At 45.2% G+C, this 22,369-nt stretch overlaps 1 protein-coding gene across 4 annotated transcripts; it reads left to right on the top strand.

Annotated features, from left to right (window-relative positions):
• The first annotated feature begins 794 nt into the window (after positions 1-794).
• LOC147609577 (uncharacterized) lies at positions 795-20,672 on the top strand. 4 transcript variants are annotated; one of them, XM_086787813.1, is made up of 2 exons: positions 795-950; positions 19,830-20,672. In XM_086787813.1, exon 2 carries the CDS (start codon positions 20,028-20,030, stop codon positions 20,643-20,645), a length of 618 nt encoding a protein of 205 aa, XP_086643939.1. In that variant the 5' UTR covers positions 795-950; positions 19,830-20,027; the 3' UTR covers positions 20,646-20,672. The 4 variants fall into 4 exon arrangements, with proteins under 4 accessions (XP_086643939.1, XP_086643940.1, XP_086643942.1 ...); XM_086787814.1 differs by having other exon boundaries at positions 830-950; positions 19,821-20,672; XM_086787816.1 differs by lacking the exon at positions 795-950 and adding an exon at positions 4,894-4,910.
• Positions 20,673-22,369: the final 1,697 nt, after the last annotated feature.

The following is a 22,369-nucleotide window of genomic DNA, read 5'->3' as shown; positions in this document are numbered from 1 at the left end:
TAACACACACACACACACACACACACACACAGAGCTAGAGAGAGAGAGAGAGAGAGAGAGCGAGAGAGAGAGATCAGTGGTTTGGAGTAATTAGTGAGGGAAAGCTAGTACATCACCTGGTGGCCATGTGGCCATTTGTAAAGTAATTTTGGTAATATATCTTCTATTACGAAAAAATAAGAGAGAGAGAGAGAGAGAGAGAGAGAGAGAGAGAGAGAGAGAGAGAGAGAGAGAGAGGGTAATACAAATTAAATTGAAGGAGAAGGGGACATAACTAAGCCACCATCAACTTCAAACTTTTTATTTCTCAAGGGGATCAACATTACCTTTATAAGAAAAGTACATCTAGGATTCCCATGGTTCAATATCATGTGCTTTTGGGAGAAACATTGTTGTCTTAGCTCTCATTCATTGAAAGAGAAGGTAGACATCTAATATTTATTAGGGGGTGCCCGGCAAAAAGTGCACATTTTCCTAAGATCTACCCCGCCTAAATTTGTGGACGAGAAGTTTGCCATGTCCATCTTCCTGGCCACCCTTAATTTTAGGAAAAGCTTCACATTTCCTGCCCCTTTTATATTTATGGACGTGATAATGGACGTCTGGTGCAAGTTTAGGTGCGTCCGGTCGGAAGCATATGATCCCAACCTTATAAGTTTTTGCTGTGACAAGCATTTAGGGCATGAGGTATGTGTTAGCCACTTCAAAAACCATGGGTTTTGACAGGTGACAACCATGATGGGCGGCCTTCAAAAACCATGGGCCTTCAAAAACCATGGGTTTTGACAGTGTCACTTGACAACGATGATGGGCGGCCTTCATAGACAGATGACCGGGCGGGTAATGTGGGCGCGATCATTAAAAAAGGCAAACGAGCGGTATTTACAAAATGGGGGGCCTGGCTACGACTGCAGGTTACTCGCCGATCAACACTATTGCAGTTAATACCTGTGAGTATTCTCTGCCTCTTGCTCCAGCAAGATCCGTCGTTCCCTTTCTTTTGTTCTCTGCAGGCCTTATTTGTATGTTAGTAATACATGCTTAATCCGCCTCCCATGTGCCCCCTTCCAATCCTTCCGGGGGTTTCAGATTTGGCGACTTTCATGTCCTGGGCGGCTCAAAGCTGGGGGAACGCAGTTTGTATTTTGAATCGAGTATTCCTGTTGTTATCAATGGCTTGGGCCTATCGAAGCTCATCATGGGTTAATACATCAATGGCTTTGTCGTATCCCTAGGTTAATACCCCATCATGGGTTAAAACCCATATTTGGTGATGATGCCGTAGAGCCTTTCTAGCAGCTCCCCACCTCTCACTGCGAGATTGGTATTCTAGATCCACATGCGTCATTGGTGTGCTTGTACTAACACTTGGATTGTAGCCTCACGGTGATGGGAATGTTGAAAATGCACCAAAGGTCACTCTCGGGCATAGAGCCAAGTAGTACGGGAGTTGTAGATTAATTCCTGTCGTGTAAACATGATCTACCACCCAAGAGGGGCGTTGATCATGCGATTGAGCTATTGCCTAGTAGTAACCGTCTCTCGATAACCTTATCGGTTTAGCTAGAAGGAGGAGGACAAGATTACTCGGCACGTGCAAGATTATCTTAATAAAGGTTTTATTCAATCTAGTAACTCTCCATGGGGTGCTCCTCTTCTTTTGTCTTGGAAGAACGATGGTAGCATGTGCTTCTGTGTAGATTACAAAGACTTGAATAAACTCTTTGTCAAGAATAGGTTTCCTTTGCCAAGGATGGATGACCTGGAAGATCGTCACGGTACGAAGTATTTCACCAAGATTGATGTACGGTTAGGCTATCATCAAATAAGGATTAAACTTGAGGACGTGCCTAAGATTGTGTTTCGGACGTGCTATGACCAATCTGAGTTTTTGTTCTTGCCTTTTGGGTTGACCAATGCTCCTGCTACTTTTTAGTAGAAGATGAACGATTTATTTCGTCCATATTTGGGAAAGTGGATTGTTGTCTTCTTGGATGACATACTGATTTACAGTAGGTCATTGGAAGAGCACATACAACATCTTAAAGTCGTCTTAGAGAAACTCAAACGAGAGAAGTTATACGTGAAAGAATCAAAGTGTGATTTCTTCAAGCAAGAACTCTTGTATCTGGGTCACATCATCTTTGTTGATGGTGTGAGGATTGAGGTTTGAAAGGCCTTGGAATGGTCGATTCCACATATGATTAGGCAGGTGAAATCATTTCCTGGTTTCTTAAGGAAGTTCATTGAGGCTTATGCCAAAATTGCTACCCTTTGACTCAACTTTCAAAGGGGGTGAGAAGCAAGAAGGGCAAAATTAAGTCCTTTGGTGGTTTGGAGTGCAAGCTAGATTGGTGTTTTAGTGCTACATGCACGGAAGCTCTTTGTCTTCTTTCAACCCTAAGCACCTTTCATAGAAACATCTTGATACAAAAACGCAAAGAAGAGATGGAGAGAAGAGAGAGAGAGAGCTGTATTTTCAGTATATTCATATAGTACAAAAAGGTACATGTTTTTGGCAGCCATAGGCATGTCCCAAAAACCTACTCTAGATCTCTAGGGTCCTATTCTAGACGTGTCCTCTAGTGGGGAGTCAAAAGATTTTTGGCAAAGTCTTATATAGGCTTTTGGACACCCAAACATGCTAGTCGACTGCTGTTGGCCAGCTCCAATGGACATAAAATCCACTAAAGCTGCCAACCAGCCATGAATGCCTTGCACACTTGGCCTTGATCTTGATCCATGGGGATCCATTCTAGTGTTCTCCTGTGCCCTGCTCGTGTCCTAAATGGTCTCTTTATCTGTTGCCCTTTACGGATTAGCCTTGGGACTAGCATGTCCATGTGCATGCACATGACATTCCCTTCCGTTAAACTTGATGACGGGATTCCAACTTCTGACCTTGGATGACTTTCATCATTCCGTGTCTCCACATATGGTCTCCCATACTTGTCATCATTCCCTTCCTGTTGGCAATTTTTTCACTAAAAACCTTGCCTTAGGTCTCAGATTCCACTCCAAAGTGTTACATGTGCTGAAGCTCTGTGTCTTCTTTCGGCTCTAAACACCTTGCATAGGAACATCTAGATGCAAAATGCAAAGAAGAGAGAGCTGTATTTTCGGTATATTCATATAGTACAAAAAGGGTACATGTTCTTGGTAGCCCTAGGCATGCCCAAAAAGGTAGCAATAACCTATTCTATGACTTGTCCGATGTGAGGGGTCAGATGTCCTACTAGGAGCCAAGCGATTGCCTCTTATAGGCCTTTGAAGAATACATGAACTGGCTGACAATAGGTCAGCCAGTTTCTTGGACCTAAAAAAGTCATTTTCTGTCAATACCTTCTGCCAGATGCTCATATGTTGGTCGACAAAAAACCTGGTCCACCACTATACCTTCCATGCCTTTGACAGTTTTGCTGAAGCTCTAGAATCTAGTCTTTTATCTGCAACAAATCAAGGATTTAGCCTTGTGATGAGCATGTCCATATGCATGCACATGACATCCCCTTTTGCTAAACTTGATGATGGGATTCCAACTTCTGACCGTGGATGACTGTCATCATCCCTTGTCTCCACGTATGGTCATACCTGCCATCCTTCCCTTCGTGGCAACCTTTTCACTGAAAACCTTGCCTTAGTTCTTTGATTCCACTCCAAATCAGATGAAGATCTGCACATGTGTTCCACTTTGCTTCATGCCCTGTCCCTTTCTTTGGTCTTCTTTTCTCGAGTATCGAGTCTGGCATCCTCACTCCACCCCTTGGATGATCATTATCCCTTGGAACCGTTTTCCTGAAAGCCTTTCATGGTATGTCCTAAGTGGCATCCGACTCACAGGGCTACCATTCCCCTTGGGTCTTGTGGAACACCACCAACCAACCTCTTGGGAACGTCTTCCATGTCTTGTGTTACTCTCCTTGGACTATGCACCTTCATTTGGGACACCGACAATGTCTAGCACTACGTGTGGAAGGGATTTTTCCCATGCAATCCTAATTTTAAATATTATTAAGCCTTAATTAATGGTTAATCTTTGGACACCCACATTGAAAGGTGTCCAGCCATTATTTTAAATATGTGTGAACACCCAACCTTATAAATACTAAGGTTTACACTACTTTATAGATTTGACATTTTAAAAAGGCCAAAAAGGTAATACTTACCACTTGTTCACATGCCACATCAACTCGTCAGCAAACAGCACATCCACGGTACATTGGGGGCGTCCTCGTCTAGTGTACTAACACATCGTAGCAAGCAAACACACGAAAACAAGTCATGCAAAAACAAGTTTATGCATGCAAACATGAATGCATGTGCACATGTAATGGAAGAAATCTCCCTTTCATGAAACTTGTACAAGAATTTCTTGTTGGGCACAAAACTAGCGCGACAAAAATGTAAAGTCATGGTCTTTTGGTGGTGTGGTGACCAGGCAACATTGGTATCAGAGCTTCAAGTTCAGCGGATGGTGGTGTGGGGGTTGGTTGATGGAAGGAGACGCCTTCTGGCTAGGAGGAGGGGCGAATGGTTTTTGGCTAGTTTTGCTGCTGCCTTATACTCGCCCTCACACCAGCTGCTGTCAGCCTTGCACCCGCCTCTAGCCCTGCACTCGCCATCTGTTGTAGCAGCTTTTGTACCTATCTACTGCTGCCCTATACCCGACTGGCTACCACCCCTGATACCCGCCTGTGTGTTGACCCTGGTACCCGCTTGTGTGTTGTCCCTTTGTACCCGCCAGTATGCCGCCTACTGTACCTGCCTGCCAGTTGCCATTTATGTACCCGCCGGTTGTTGTTTGCAGCAACTAGGACCAGGCAGGCTGTTGTTTGCACCAACCAAGACCAGGAGCACATTAAAAAAGGGACAGTCTCCTCACCTTAAATCCCAATTTGAATCTAAATAAGGTACTTGCTTCTGTATTTCAAATTCAGGTAATATTAAATTTAAATGTTGTTTTTCCTAGTCTTGTGTAGGCAAGCATCACCACCAGTTTCCTTCACCATGGAAGGCTACTGGGATGGTGACCTTTTCTCGTGAGTACCCTGACCGCGCCCTCACATTCAGAGGAGACTGTGAAGGTCATTGGGGTTTGAGGGAAACTGGGAGCAAAGCTTATTTGGGAGCACCAGGTATCACTCCCTCCGCGGTGTCCCACCTTGCCAGGTGTTAGTACGGGTGTGCCTATTGGTGCACAGTCCCGGAAGACCAGGGAGGGGCGGGTGTTCACCCAGTGAAGGTGGGAGACTGCCTGTGATTTGGTCTGCTCCGACAATCGATTCTTCATCGACAAAAATCTTATTGTTTTTCAGTCGTATTCACTCCATGTTATGGAGAAATCTGGCCTTGGGGCCCGTGAACACTTGTACATATAAATACTCTAAGAAATATAAACTGTATTGAGGGGGGGGGGGTCCTTTCCGGCCCCAGTGATGGTGTCAAGTGTTCTTTGTCATTTCTAGTTTTAATGTTGCAAGTATTGTTCCATTGTTTGTATTAGTTAAGTGATCTAAAAATGTGTATTTTATCTTATGATTTGTAGTCCTCCTGTAGGGACTCCTGTAGGGAGCGGTTACATAAAGATACAAAAAGAGAAGGAAGAGAGAGGGAGAGAGAAGGGTTTAGGGATCTTTGCACGATACACACACTGAGAGGGGAATAGACCCCATCCCCTTTCAGGAATTTATTTAGGAACAATCCATGGGCTCGTAAGCCAAGATCAATACAACAATGAATACAAAAGCAAACAAATATGCTGATGTAGAATATCCAAGTTGAAGTCAATGTCGAGGCATGAGATCTCTGATGCCGAGCACACCACGGGGATGACCCACAAGAATCTCTCACCAGGCTAGTACCAAGCCCAAATCCAAATCCAATGGTTCTTCTACCACGACCACATTGCGTTTCAAGCGGCACGGTGAGAGTCGAGACTCAATTCTCTTCACTCTTTTTTTTTTAATGTCTCATGCTTCAAAGCATTTGTCATATTGCCAAAAAAAGCTAACATGCTACATGGTTTTCCTTACTTGAAATAGGTCTCCTTACTTCCGTGAGATGGCCACAAAGATCGGGGAATATGGCCCCTCTTATGTGCCACCTTCATCGGAAAAGATTCGCACCACTTTGCTTGATAGGGAGAAGTTGGCCGTTGAGCAGGCGGCGGCGGATACAAAGGCAACGTGGGAGACTAACGGAGTCTCTCTCATTGTAGACGGATGGAGTGACACGCCCAAGCGCTCCATCCATGGAGTGGTGGCCTACTCAAGGGGCAAAGTGTACTTCATCGAGTCACATGATGCGAGTGGCACTGGGAAGGCCGTGGATGTGCTTGCCGCGGAATGGGCGTCCACGATCGAGGTCATTGGGCCGGAGCTTGTGGTCGGCATGGTGGCGGATGGAGAGGCGTCAAATAGGGCAGCCGGGAGCATTATTGAGTCAATGTATCCATCCATCACAGTTTCTTTTTGCATGGCCCATTGTCTCAACAACCTCCTCAAAGACATAGGTGCCTTGCCATGGATTGCACCCACCATTGAGGAGGCTAACCAGCTTGTATCCTTTGTCCTCAACCACCAAAGGCTGCGACATGAGTTCTCTAAAAGGAGCACTCTTTCCCTCCTCAAGTATTCTGAGACAAGGTTTGCATACAACTTCCTCATGCTAGGCCGCTTGTCTACATGTGGCGGAGCCCTAAGAGGGCTTTTCCTTAGTGATGAATTTTCTGCCATGCCGCAGTCAAAATCGGCAACAGGGAGAACGTGCCGAGATCGCGCCGACGATGCCGCTTGGTGGGAGAAGGTGAAGACACTCGATGCCTTGGTCAAGCCTATTGTTCACCTTCTACGAGTCATTGACGGCCGTGAACCATGTATCGGCAAGGTCTATGAGGCCATGGATCGCATGATCGAGTCACTCCAGCAGCTTGTGCCAGATAGGGCCGAGTTTGAGGAGATCCACTCATTATGTGAGTCCAGGTGGAACTCCTACTACTCCCCTCTTCATGCAGCTGCCTTTGTGGTTGATCCAGAGTTCCAGGGCAGAAAGCAAGAGGCCGACAAGGAAGTAAGCAGGGGATGGCGGATCATTTTGGAGCGCTTAGAGCCCGACCCTACCATCAGGCAGAAGATCAGAGACCAGCTATCTCAATACAGGACGCGGCAGGGATCTTTTGGATGTTTAGATGCACAGCTTGACCGCCTCAAGATTGGGTCTCCTCTTTGGTGGGAGGATTACGGATCAGATGGGCCGGAGTTGCAGCGCTTGGCTATTCGCATCCTTAGCTAGGCTGTGAGCTCTAGTTGCTTGGAGCAACTTTGGAGCATTTACAATCACATTGCCTCTAAGAAGAGGAACCGCCTTGAAGTGCAAAGGGCAAGTGATTTGGTTTTTGTGAGCGCTAACTTGCACATGCTATGTGCGACAGCAACAGGGAAGGCGGATCCCTTCACCGAATGGGAGATGGCACAGCAGGATCCTGCAGCTCAGGAGCATCTTGAGGAGGTAGAGGAGGAGCTACAGCCTGAGGGGGAGGAGGAGGCTTCAAATGGCATCGACGACTTCGACTTCCAAGCCTCCCGCCAGGCTAGCACCTCAGGAGCTTGAGGCTTGACTCTTGAGCCTTGAGCCATCTCACCTTTTTTGTGCCCACTGCCAATGGCCATGATCTATTGTGATCTATCTAGTATCCCTATTTTTTACCCACTCTTTTTTGTAACCCTCACTGCCCATGAGGCATGTACTTATCTCTTTGTATCTATCAGACTATCAATCACATAATCAGTGTGCCATCGATGTTTTATTAGCGCATTTTGCTCAAAATGACTCTTGTTTTTTTGTCTATTCGGTGTAAAATTTTGTTCAAAGTGTGTCTCTATATGTATGTCATGCATACAACTCCTAAATTGCTTTTAAAAAAGAGGTTTTTTTTTGCCGTTCCCGACCCCGTCCCCGGGACGGCACTTCCCCGTCCCCGTCCCCGTCCCCCGTCCCCGTCCCCGTCCCCATGTGACTCTGACCACAGGGAGCTGGGAGCTGGGGTGCCGCCTGAGCCTGATCTGGTCATCATCTCTGCGTATTCTGACAACTTCTTCATGGTCTGTTACATGTGTTAGATAAAATAAATGCATACTTATCTCCTGCAAAAACTAGATAGAAGCTAGTCAACAAACAAGTATGCATCATTCCCGTCTACTGGGTATTTCAAGCATAGTAGCAATGGAACGGGAAGGGGAACGGAACGCCCCATCAGGGGAATGGGAACGGGCCAAAGGGGGAATGGGAATGTCACCAGCTTGGACATTTCCCAGTCTGAAAGGGGTCTGGTGGACCCCAGGATGTCTGAATATTTGGAAAGTACAAGCTTTGGGAATGGGAGATTATCCTAGAATACAAAGGACCACACTCCTAAAATTTAGGAGAGTTGCTATTTTCGGCCTCACTCCGATGGAAATTCTGTTCGCGTCATTACATCTGGAATTGAGCAGATACCAAGAGTTGGCAAAGTGCCTATGACAGAATGTCTACCAGTTGGGATATTTTTAGAGATAAAGATTATGAAAGGACCCATCTCTTAGATTGGGACATGTGGCAAGAAAGTGGACCAAAGTGAGACAAGTGGCCTGACACTTGTTATAAAGTGGATCAAAGTGAGACAAGTGGCCTCACACTTGTCACTTCAGCTATTGTGTGGCTCTCCACTTGTCATCGTAGCCTTCTCTTGCCATTTTAGCTCATGGGAGGCCCAAATCTATAAATTGGAGCCCTCTCTCTTCATTAATAGAGGCTCTCTTGCTGCACACTAGCCTCTACCACCGTTACAGGCTGCCCTAATGATGGCTACTCTCTTTCTCTCTCTCTTGAAGGCTGCCCATGAAGAATACCGGCTGTTGGGGACTGTTTTGGAGGCTTCCATCGCGAAGAAATACTGAAGGCAAGGGTATTTAATAATTTATTATGATTTCTAGCCATTGTACTTGTTGTACCAGCATCTGTACTTGTTGTACTTGCTATACCAGCCCTTGTATTGGCTGTACGAGCTTCTGTACTTGTTGTATCACCCATTGTACTACCCATACCAGCTTTTGTACTTGCTGTACCAGCCACCGTACCGGCTGCACCAGCCCTTGTACTGGCTGTACCAGCTTCTGTACTTGTTGTACCACCCATTGTACCAGTTGTACCAGCTTCTGTACTTGCTGTACTAGCCATCGTATCGGCTGTACCAGCCATTGTACCTGTTGTACTAGCCATTGTACCTGCTGTACCGGCTGAATGGAGAGTTGTACTTGCTGTACCCTTTCTATTGCATGAAGACCCGTAGTTTTTGGGGAAGAATCAGTACCCACACGGAGGTATATGGATTATATTGTTGGCTCGGCATTTCTACAGCCTATGTTCCGGCTTGGTTGCCTCGTGTTGGGCTGTGGTATGGCATTTGTATATGGATAATCCGGCATCTCCCGTGGGGAGAGTAAGGCCCTCAAAGCTTGTACATGATATTATTCTCCTTGGGTAATAAAATACTCCAAGGGGGGGGTCGGCCCATTCCGGCCTCTATGCGGTGTCACACGTGCAAGCTCCATTTTCAGCATTTGTGGATGTTTTGTCCAGCTTTATGTTTTATGCAAAGTGATGATGGATATGTGTTCAGGCTGTGGCCATGCTTAAATGTTTTAATATGCATTGATGGTATCAACAAGTGTGTCAAAGGCCCTAGTCCCCCGGGCACCCGCCGCGAGTTACATTGGTATCAGAGCATAGGCTTTCTTGGAAGCGGAGGCTTCCTTTTATCAATAAGGAAGAGAAAAGATCTCAAGTGGGGACCACACTTACCATCATTGCTGTTAAGCATGGCCGCTTCATAGCTTATGAAGCAAGAGCATGAGCAGTAGACAGCTTGTTGATCTAAGGATTTATGAATTCACAGAATTTTATCGTGGAAGTGTGAAGTTGGCTTTATGTGCACACGTTTAGCACTCTTTCCATATGGATATTGTGGATTATATTATCAAGCTTACAGGCAAGCTATATGGAGATATATCTCAGGATATCTTAAGGATATGGTGACGAGATATTTGATTTTGGCTTCATGACCAACCTGGCAAAGAACAGCTAAGTATACTTTGAGTTTGCAAAGTTGGTGCTTTTGCTATTTACTATGAAGTGTTTTTGATGTTCACTAACCCTTGTATAGCTATGCAAGGAGAAAGGTGTTGTTGTTTGCCTTGAGATGGTTTCAGGGAAACATTGTTTATGGCTCCCTTTAATGGGATGAATTCTTTTCATGGCTCCCTTTATTGGGATGGATTATATCTATGGAGATTTCTTTCTTGGACGAGATTTATATAGATATTGGGCTTCACAAGCAATTTCTATGGACAAATCTGTTCGAGTTTATAGAGAAGAAATCTTTGGATATCTCATGGATATGATGCTTTTATGGATAAAGTCCACCTCTACTCCAAGGTGTGTGGTTAGCACGGAGTATGTGGTAAGAGTTATGGTATACAAGGATTATGGTGTACAGGTCTATGGATTCTTGGACTTCTTTTCTAGGGATTTGGATCCATCCTCAGGTTTATGGATTATGTTTATGGCTCCCTTTTACTGGGATGGATTATTCTTTTTGGCTCCCTTTATTTGGGATGCATTGGACTTATGGAACTCATGATTCACATACCCTGTGTAGTGTTCTCTTGTCCTACGTGCTCTCTTGAAGATTGTTTCTACCATGTGAGGGTGGAACAATAGAGAGCAGATGGAAGGGAACATGGGCACTTCAAAGGGTAGTGACAAGCACAACATATCCTGTGTAGTATTCTCTTGTCCTACGTGCTCTCTTGAAGATTGTTTTTACCATGTGTGGGTGGAACAATAGAGAGCAGATGGAAGGGAACATGGGCACTTGAGAGGGTAGTGTGAGTTGGTAGCCGAAATGCCTATAAACTATGTGGAGCAGAAATGCGTATGGAACACCAAGTTATCTATGCCTGCGAGTGATTGTTTTCAGGACTCCTTGTTTAGTCGCCCTGTGTAGTATTTCTCTTGTCCTAAGTGCTCTTCAAGATGTTGCACCTTGCTTGGTAGAACATAGAGCCAATGGTAGAGAATATGGACACTGAAGTCGGGCCGGGCGTCAAGGCAGCTCCTTGGTGATCTACATCGACATACCATTGTTTTCTAAATGCTGAATTTCATATGCATTGGCATGGAGGATTTGGCAATGGATGCCCGTGAAGCTATGTATTGAATTTCTCCAATAGTAATACAATTTACTCAAGGGAGGGGTCGGCCGTTCCGGCTCATTGTGTGTCTCTTGTAAGCCCACCTCTCATCCAAGGTGTGTGGTCAGAGTACCAACACGGAGTGCAAGTGGTAAAGTGGACATGACGGGACTTATGTCTATGCCAAGGGTCATGTGGACCGGTTTCTTATTGGCAGGAGACTTATTTTGTCTCCCCATTTACTTGGGACATGGATTAGCCCATTTACTTGGGACATGGATTATGATATCTGGACTTATGGGACTGATTTGTCTCGCCCATTTATCTTGGGACATGATTATGATATCTGGACTTATGGGACTGTTTTTGTCTCACCCATTTATCTTGGGACATGATTTTGATATTGGTATTATGGAGACTTATTTAGTCTCGCCCATTTCTTTGGGACATGGATTCTTCAGTTATATTGGATTTTTGAGACTGTCTCGTCTCGCCCAATCGATGGGACATGATTATATCTTGAATATATGGCTTGAAGCTTAAAGTTGCGGACGACTTTTAAGAAGCTGGGGAGGATGTCACCAGCCTGGACATTTCCCAGTCTGAAAGGGGTCTGGTGGACTCCAGGATGTCTGAATATTTGGAAAGTACAAGCTTTGGGAATGGGGGATTATCCTAGAATACAAAGGACCACACTCCTAAAATTTAGGAGAGTTGCTATTTTCGGCCCCACTCCGATGTAAATTCTGTTCGCGTCATTACATCTGGAATTGAGCAGATACCAAGAGTTGGCAAAGTGCCTATGACAGAATGTCTACCAGTTGGGATATTTTTAGAGATAAAGATTATGGAAGGACCCATCTCTTAGATTGGGACATGTGGCAAGAAAGTGGACCAAAGTGAGACAAGTGGCCTGACACTTGTTATAAAGTGGATCAAAGTGAGACAAGTGGCCTCACACTTGTCACTTCAGCTATTGTGTGGCTCTCCACTTGTCATCGTAGCCTTCTCTTGCCATTTTAGCTCATGGGAGGCCCAAATCTATAAATTGGAGCCCTCTCTCTTCATTAATAGAGGCTCTCTTGCTGCACACTAGCCTCTACCACCGTTACAGGCTGCCCTAATGATGGCTACTCTCTTTCTCTCTCTCTTGAAGGCTGCCCATGAAGAATACCGGCTGTTGGGGACTGTTTTGGAGGCTTCCATCGCGAAGAAATACTGAAGGCAAGGGTATTTAATAATTTATTATGATTTCTAGCCATTGTACTTGTTGTACCAGCATCTGTACTTGCTCTACCTGTTATACCAGCCCTTGTACTGGATGTACCAGCTTCTGTACTTGTTGTACCACCCATTGTACTAGCCGTACCAACTTTGGTACTTGCTGTACCAGCCACCGTACCGGCTGTACCAGCCACCGTACCAGCCACTGTACTTGCTATACCAGCCCTTGTACTGACTGTACCAGCTTCTGTACTTGCTGCACCACCCATTGTACCGGTTGTACCAGCTTTTGTACTTGCTGTACTTGCCATACCAGCCACCGTACCGACTGTACCAGCCACTGTACCTGCTGTACCAGCCATTGTACCTGCTGTACCGACTGAATGGAGAGTTGTACTTGCTGTACCCTTTCTATTGCATGAAGACCCGCTTAATAGGAAGACCAAGACTTCACATTTCTGTCACGCCAGTTTTGTGCCTGACAAGAAATTCTTGTACAAGTTTCATAAAAGGGAGATTTCGTCCATTACATGTGCACATGCATTCATGTTTGCATGAACAAACTTGTTTTTGCATGACTTGTTTTCGTGTGTTTGCCTGCTATGACGTGCCAATACACTAGATGAGGACGTCCCCAGTGTACCGTGGGTGTGCTGTCTATTGACGAGTTGGTGTGGCGTGTGAACAAGTGGTAAGTATTGCCCTTTTTGGCCTTTTCGAATGTCAAATCTATTAAGTAGTGTAAACCTTAATCTTTATAAGGTTGGGTGTTCACATATATTTAAAATATTGGCTGGACATCTTTTATTGTGGGTGCCCAAGAGTTAACCTTTTATTAAGTCCTAATCATACTTAAGATTAAGGCTTGCATGGGAAGAAATCCTCCCCACACGTGGATGGTAAGTGGGGGCTGGTTGATGGAAAAGAAGGCGACTGCCAGCCTTGTACTCGCCTGTGTGTGCTGCTCCTTGTACCCGCCTCCAACTCGACTGGCTGCTGCATTGTACCCGGCTGGTTGCCACCCTTGGTACCCGCTTGTGTGCTGCCCTGAACCCGCCTCCAGCCCGCCTGGCTGCTGCTGCCCCTGAACCTGCTATCGGCTACTGCATCAACACCCGCCTGGTTGCTGCATCAGAACGTGCTGCTGGCTGCTGCCTTGTACCTGACTACAGCATCCACTGGCTGCATCTGTACCCGCCTATTGTACTTGTGGCTGTTGCCTTGTACCTGACTACTGTACTAGTTGGCTGCTACATCTGTACCTACTGGCTGCTATACCTGTACTTGCTGTTTGCACCGACCAAGATTACGTTAAAGGGAGGGATAGTCTCCTCACCTTGCATTCCAATTTGAATCTTTATCAGGTACTTTTTTTTGTATTTTCAAATTTAGATAATACTAAAATTAAATGTTGTTTTTACAAGTCTTGTGTGTAGGCAAGCATCACTCCCAGTTGCCTTCACGATGGAAGGCCACCGGGATAGTGATCATTCCCGTGAGTACCCTGACCACGCCCTCACATTTAGAGGAGCCAGTGAAGGTCATTGGGGTATGAGAAAATCTGGGAGCAAAGCTTACTTTGGAGCACCAGGTATCACTCCCGCTGTGGTGTTTCACCCTGCCAGGTGTTAGTACAAGCGTGCCTGTTGGTGCACGGTCCCGGAAGACCAGTGAGGAGCGGGTGTTTACCCAGTGAAGGTGGGAGATTGCATGTGATTTGGTCTACTCCAACAACGGATCCTTCATCGATAAAATCTGATTGTTTTTCAGTTGTATTCACTCCATGTTATGGAGAAATCTGGCCTTGGGGCCCATGAGCACTTGTACACATAAATACTCTAAGAAATACAAACTGTATTGAGAGGAGGGCTGGCTCTTTCCGGCCCCAATGATGGTGTTAAGTGTTCTTTGTCATTTTCAGTTTTAATGTTACAAGTATTGTTGAATAGGGACTCGCGGCCTGAGATGAGGAGGCTAGGTTTATGTGGGTCAGAGTGCAGCTCACGGATATGAGGGCGGTATATATTGCTGTGTGCTATTTCTCACCAGATGGCTCACTTTTTGCCCAGGGGAAGCGTCATAGAGATCAGATGGAGGATGAAGAGGAGCATGAGGATGCTATAGCGAGGAGGGTGAGATATTCATAGCATTGTTGGAGGGGATAACGGAGTATAGGAGGAGGGGGGATATTTTGCTAGTGGGAGACTTTAATGCCAGGACCCAGAGTGGATAGTGTGAGGCGTATGAAATGGAGGATCCACATTTGAGGGGGCTGGATGAGGAGGACCTTGGGATACAGAGATCTTCGGAGGATCGAGGGGAGATCAAAAAACATGGGAGATAGCTATTGGTGTTTGGTGTGCATCATCGGCTCATTATTTATAATGGGCTTGAGAGGTGGCCAGGCTCAAGAGCCTACACGTGTTTTCCATATGGAGGAGGGAGGAGCACTGTTGACTACATTCTTGGTCCCATAGAGACCATGAGTCTCGTGGACCATACATACCTACTACTATCTTTATGAGCACATCCTTCTAGTTCTACCACTTTACCTACTACTAGTACATCACTTCGCCCTACTATATATTTCACACATGATTGTGATCATCTATATAGTACTTCTATCTACCGAGGCTGCCTTCATCTAGACCCACACTCACCTCTTGACACTCTTACTACATAGCTTACAGATTTATTACATATATCCGCCCTATTGAGCATCCCACATTCTTGTAGGAGTACTGCCAAGAGTAACATTGGAAAGATGCCCCAAAATAGTTGGTACGAGGACGAGTGTCGGGCTACTCGTTCACGTCTCAAATGGGAGATAGAGAGACATGAAATCTCGGGCCGCAAGGCACAGAGACTTAACCAATCTTTAACTCGCCATAAGAAACGCATGTTCGAGGAAACCAAACACTAGGACATGTACCACTTATTTTTGAGCAACGATTCAGCTGAGGCTTGGCAGAGGCTACGGGAACACCGTTCACACACCCCTATTTTTGACCCCGCGATCTGGCATACGTATGCTCAGTCACTATATGATGTGTCAGATCAGCCGCCTATACCTATCCTTCAGAGCCTCGGCCCACTCACTCTACTTTCTTTACAGCAGATATGGTGGAGAGTGCTATACGCCGACTCCAGCACAGAAGCGCGGAGGACCACACAGGCCTTAAAGGTGAGCATTTTTCATATGCAGCCGACACGGTGGTGCCATTTATAGCACATCTCTTTAACAGGGCTATTGTAGAGGGGTTCCCGCCCGCATGGACTTTACACACCATCCATAAGGCTGGCGACCCTATGGATCCGGGTAACTACAGGACTGTGATGGTAGGCCACACATTGGCCAAACTTTATGGGTTGGTCATTGAGCATAAGCTCAGTAAATTGGCAGAGATATCTGGATTTAGAGCTACTAGGCAGGCTGGTTTCCGCCGAAACCACTCCACTCTTGATCATATCTTCACACTCAGGAGCCTCATATAGAGGAGGCCAAGGCACAGAGACGTAGATTATATTGCTACTTTGTGGATTTCCGCAAGGCATTTGACACTGTGCCTCGCGACAGACTTATGTAGAGATTGCAGACACTTGGGGTACCATCAGAGATGATATGGGGGATTATTGCTTTGTATGAGAGAGTTGTGGGTTGTGCGCGATGCCCGGGCAGATTATCAAAGGATCTTGCTAGCACTATTGGGGTTAAGCAAGGATGTCCATTATCTCCCACCCTGGTTGGATTATACATTGATGAGCTAGCAGATTTTGTGGGCAGAGGGTGGGGGGGGGGCAGTGGATCATCTTTGGGAGATCTATATGTAGCTTTGATGCTTTACGCAGACGATGTAGTACTTGTCTCGGATACACAGCAGGGGTTATAGCGGCACATGGATGCCTTGGGAGACTTTTGTAATCAGAGGGGCCTGACGGTCAATCTTGGTAAAACCAAGGTTATGATTTTCAATACCACGAAGCAGGGGCGAGAGACCACCCACATCATATACCAGGACAGACTTGTGGATGTAGTGACTTCATATGTATATTTGGGTGTCACCTTTACTAGCCTGGCGGGGAGGTTCTCCATGAGACAGGCAGTTCAGGATAGGGTAGCCAGAGGGTATGCAGCTTTAGGCAATGTCACCAGGCGCATTTTCAGGAACCCCGTACAAAGGGATGGCTTTTTGATACCATGGTCACACCAGCCTTGATGTATGCATCCCCTATCTGGGCTCTAGGACTATCAGCGAGCGGATGGCGAGGTTTAGAGCGCCCATAGATACTTATGTTCTCATGGATGATTCGTAGTAAAACCTCGACGCCACATGAGATAGTTTTGGCAGAGTTTGCGTCTTCGACCATGCTAGTGGAGGCACTCTTTCAGACAGTGACATTTAGTCAGCAGGTTAGGCACATGCCCCCAGATAGATTACCGAGACAGGCCCTAGAGTCATCAGAGCGAGTAGCAGCATCAGGGCGACAATCATGGTATGCAGAGGTTTTACAGTGGTTTTCACTACATGGGATGAGTATGGACAGGCTCCCTCCGTTTCAGTATGATGAGGACCATCAGACCATTGGAATCTCCCGTGTGGAGGAAATGATTGATACGTCAAGATTTGATACAGCTATACACACATCATACATGGATTGATCCACCACAGCCTCTTCCTGTGAAGAGGCAGCACTACCACGATCATTTCTTACAGCTCACAAAGGATGGGTTTGTGCAGAGACCAGGGTACATGGATGCATACATGTCTCATGCCATGCGCACTACTATTGGGCAGCTTTGGGTATCTTCACACTCTAGAGATAGAGGCAGGGAGAGCTACAGGAGCCCCGAGGGAGACATGTATCTGTAGATTGTGCCACATAGAGGTGGAGACAGAGGAGCATTATGTTTGCCGTTGCCTAGTATACTATGAGATTCGGGGGAGATACCGCTGTCTCTTCAGGGAGGGATTTGGTCCACTTAGCAGAGTTATGCAGTTTCATGTTCAGAGATGCTTGGGGGGATTTTTGATGGAGTTACGACGTCATAGAGAGCGGCTACTACAGCAGCTCCCACAGCAGAGGGATACTACATCTCAGACACGGATCACTACCTTCTTCCAGCCACTCAGTGGTGGGACATCCTCCATAGCTCCTTCGGTCCAAACCCGGGTCACTCGGAGACGCACTATCTATACATCTACTAGTAGAGGAGTGACATCAGCCCGAGCGAGAGCGCTACGATCCAAGAGACGCCCCCGTCCACTTGGCCCTCGCCCCGCAAGTCTCCACCAGACATAGATTGATGAGATCTTGAGGAGACATAGAAGAGAGGACAGACCCCAGATTGATCTAGCCCAGATTGGGGGATATCCTACACCCAGTCATTGGCACCGGCATAGTTTTTTTCATACTCGTATGGAAAATATTCCATACTTCCGTACCCGTGTGTGTATGGTCGCGTATGGTCACGTATGGAAAAACTTTTCATACTTCAGCCAAAAAAGAAAATGTTTTGCATCTTCTCTAGACATAGAGATTAGTTGTCAATGTGTGAAAGTCATGACGGATGAAACATGGTCAATTTGTGAAAACTATGATAGACCATCTATCATGGCTTTCACATACTTCAAGTCTCTCATGGTTCACTTCTTTGAAAATGGCATGTCTACCCTTTAATTTAAGAATCAAGTATCAAATCCCATGTATGGAATTTCTCCAAGGTTTGAACCATACTTATTTCATAGTTCCAGACTCATACACGTATGTCGTATGGTTGCCGTATGAAAAAACTATGCCTACAAGTGACAGGTTTTGGCATTCGCCCACTCCACACTCCCTAGTCCCTACTTATGTAACATGTTACATGATACATCATTGATCATACATGTATGATGTAAACAAGTTACACTAATATAAAGTCCGGAGTTTGGATTCTGGCTCTACATCATTTATGTTTTTTCTAATCCCAAAATCTTTGCAGTTTAAGTTTCTTTGGTTTTTTGTGTCATATGTAGCATGTTTTTCCGTAAATTTAGGGTGCCGTATGGTATCCAACGTATGGAATTTCTTGGGAGTGTGAACCGTACTTTTTTCGTACTTCCATACCCGTATGCGTTTGCCGTATGGTTGCCGTATGGAAAAACTATGGGCACCGGTTGGAGCTAGTTGCTTTATTGGATGTATTCACCCCTCCCTCCCTCCACCCACCCCATAGTAGTTAGCCAGAGCCCTGTATGTGATTTATCTCTACATTATAGAGTACTTTGTACTTTTTTTTTCTTTTGTATCCATTTGATGTCCATTGAGACATGATGATGATGTACACAGGTTTTGTCTCATAGGCCGTTTTTTGGCCTTTAGAAGACGTTAATAAAATCTTTCTTTCTTTCTTTCTCCCCAAACTTGCCAGTCACTCATAGAGTGCCATCAGTCATCTGTGGTGGAAAGTGGAGCTCGTGTAGGTGAGCGAAAACATGTTATCTCGGCACCAAGTCAAAGGTTTTTGTGAAATCCATAAAGCAATGAAAGACTTGTTGCTTGTGCACTCTTTCACTGCCTCAATTGCAGCCTGTTGACTTGTGGCCCTCTTCCCATGAGCTAACATGAGCCTCCAAGATGATGATTGGGTAGTTTTTGGGGTCCAAAAGGTCTCTTTGCCTTCTGAATGGGGACAATGGTGTGAGTAACCGAGGAAGAGAGTGGGGATGTGGGGTGTGGGATGTACCCGAGCTGATTTGGGATATTGTAGAAGTTGCTTTCCCATGTGGAAGGGTTGGTGATGGGACTGGGTAGCTTCTTTTCAAAGTGTCCAAGTTGTCTGCAGTCAGAAATAGCCCGTATAATTTCTCTTCATGCCTAGCCAAGAAAAGGTGTTTTTCCAGCAAGCAAGGATGCAAAAAGATCTCCACGTTTCATGTGCAAAGACGTGGCTGCACGTGTAGGAGGTGAAGTTCCATTCGTGTATCCTTTAGGTAAACTGCCCACATGGATTTGAAGGGCTTTCGACTACCTCGGTCATTTTCGTGGACTTTGTGACTTCGTATTTGAAGCGTTCTTTCAAATCTTCCTTGACCACCGTCTTGATGTTGCTAACGGCCTCATGGAAGTCTTGCTTCATTTCTTCTTTCACCTTTGCAACAATCTTCCAATTACCGGCCCGGTTTGTTTTCAAGGGTCACAAGACAATCTTCTAGTTCATGAAGTTGCCCCTTGAGTACGACATTCTCTTCGAGTTTGTTTATTTGCCCGTTGGCTGCGGCATTCTCTTCTCGGAATTTGTTGATTGTTCAAGCTGCTTCTAAATGTGGTGTTTTCTTTACGGAGAGAGAGAGAGAGCCTTTGAATATTTGTGCCTCACCTTGTTAGTTTTTGTAGGTTTCCTTTTGAGGGGGCATAGTCATATGTGAAACGTCAGAGGAGGCATACCTTGTCCTTCATGCGATTGGGATTTGAGGAAGGTATCATCAATGGGTGTGCTTAGTATAACACTGGTACACTACTACAGAGCAGGTAATGCAGGCACCTGTGCATCACAAGGGTGCTTAGCAAAATAGACCACCTCCTTTCCAGACAATGCAAATACCAGAATGTCCGGTTTGCTGGGATTTCTTTGATGATGGTTCCCACATGCCCCGAATCCTACGATGTGGCCACACCATATGTGAATTGTGCCTTGAAAGTCTTCCAGTAGATTCAAGGCTGGGTCAACAATGCCTACTATGTCCAGAATGCCGGAGTCCTTGTTTGTGGAGAGGTGTGCAGGAGTTGCCTAAGAATTTTATCTTGCTCCGGGCCATGAACAAAACCTTACAAGGGGCAGGTACAACAAGCCATTTGGAAGAAAACTACCTATTGAGTATACTCTTTGATCTACCGGTCCTGCTTTCTCTGCTACACTTCATTTCGATAGAGACCAGGTGGCTTCAGAGGATGGTCAAGAGGAAATTATGGGAGGTTATGAGGTTGTTCTGCCTTGCAGCTCTGCTACTAATGCTGGTGCTGTTGTCTCTCGCGCACATGCTGTTGGCATGGTGGGTGGCCTCTTTGGGCTTCCTTTTGCTGATCTGGTTTACAGCAGGTGGGTTCGGCTTGGGTGCCTTCATTTTTTGCTTGTGGGTTTCCTACAATATTGTATATATCTTTATGAGGCTCAACAGGTCTTTTCATAGAAAGCTGACAGATGTTGAATGATATCTTGATCTGTTTTGAACACATAAATCGCGACAAAGGTGCTCCTTGAAAGAGCATTTCATGTTTTTTACTTTTCGAGAAAAGAACTTTATGTGGTGCAAGCCTTAATGAAAGTGTGCTTACTTTTCCCTTACGTAGTCAAAGGTTCCTATGATACACTTTCAAGTTTAAGGCTTTTTGAGTCAATAGAGCAGTTGTGTTAGTACTGTATTTGAGAGCTTGATGGCCCCCGTTGCACATGGTGGTGATGGATGGTCATGTCGAGATGTACTATTTCTGGTTCCTTGGTTTTAGCAGCAGTTGCACATAAGTGTGGAAGAGTGCTATTCCTGGAGTAGTGACCTCGCAACTCTTGATAATGTAGAAGCCTCTAAGATGCATTATCATGATGTGTTACGAAGCTTGTATTACTCTCTGATTTAAAAAAATAAAATAAAATTTCCCTTGATATCCCTTGCTCCTGCATTTCCTCTTCAACTTACTGGTATTTTATTCTTGTGTTTTAACACAAGTATTCAGCATGTTTGTCCATATTGTGAGCTAAAAGTAGAGGAATTGTGATAGCTGAACAAAGATATGGGTGCTATACATGGTTAGATGAGTAGGTTGTTAATTCACAGCCCATTTGAAAGCTTGCCAAAGGTTTTTGGTTAAAAAGGACACAGAATTCAAGAGGGCAATTTCGTATCTTCATATTAGAGAATGCATAACAAGGAAATTGCAAAAACAATTTTTTATTTTGGTTTTAATATGGAGGTTAGTAAAGTATCTAAGATAGTGGTTTGGAGGTTAGTAAAATAACTAAGTGGTTGAGGTTTGTGCAAAGGAATGCAGCATCATCACTTCTATTTTTTATATGCAAATTTGTTTGTTCAATGTAGAGGAGTTATATACTCATTTTTTGACGTATATAGGTCCATAACTTTTAAGTAGAGGTGTCTCTACATCACTTGTGCTCAGAAAGAGACACCTCGTCTCTCTTCTTGTGATCTTTCCTATTCAATCATCCTCTTCCTATCTTCCCTATGCACTCATCCATGGAGGAACTTGGTGGGAGAAGCCTACCCTTCCTCCAAACCCACATTCTTGCCCTTGGTCTTTGTTTTGAATGCTTCACCTCTTCTCCCTATTTCTCAGTGCATTGAGCCCATGATGAAGTGCCCAAATTCATGAAGAGACATAGTTATGTCATTCACATGGGTCTCTTTGGTTCTCACTCTTCCCATGTCTTTTTTCTACTAGATCTCCATTCACCCTCTTTTCTTGTTGGATTACTTCATCTCCATTCACCCTTCCTCCAAACCCACATTCTTGCCCTCGGTCTTTGTTTCGTAGGCATCACCTCTTCTCCCTATTTCTTAGTGCATTGAGTCCATCTTTTGATCCCTTACTTATGAGGTCAAACGTGAAAATCGTAAGGCTTTCATTGATTGAGGCAAACATGATCAGTCACAACATGATCAGCTGATCCCAACAGCCCACAGGGAGGGAAATTGAGGTGAAATTTGATGCTAAGATGACAGCTGTATAAGAATATGGCATAGCGGAAAGAGATAGCAAGACAAAGCACAATAGACAATGCAATAGATACACAATGGACATAATTTAAAATTTTGATTATACACCAGAGGTACAAGTGATGGTGCTGTCCACCCGTGCGCTCTCAAGTAGAGCTTAGATGGCGATCTAGACAGACTCTGGATGGAGTATGTATGAAGTGTAGA

This window comes from Cibotium barometz, chromosome 51 (genome assembly GCF_041138505.1).
Source record: "Cibotium barometz isolate CiBa-2024 chromosome 51, ASM4113850v1, whole genome shotgun sequence".
Taxonomy (NCBI): Eukaryota; Viridiplantae; Streptophyta; class Polypodiopsida; order Cyatheales; family Cibotiaceae; genus Cibotium; species Cibotium barometz.
This window is presented reverse-complemented; position numbering and strand designations above follow the sequence as displayed.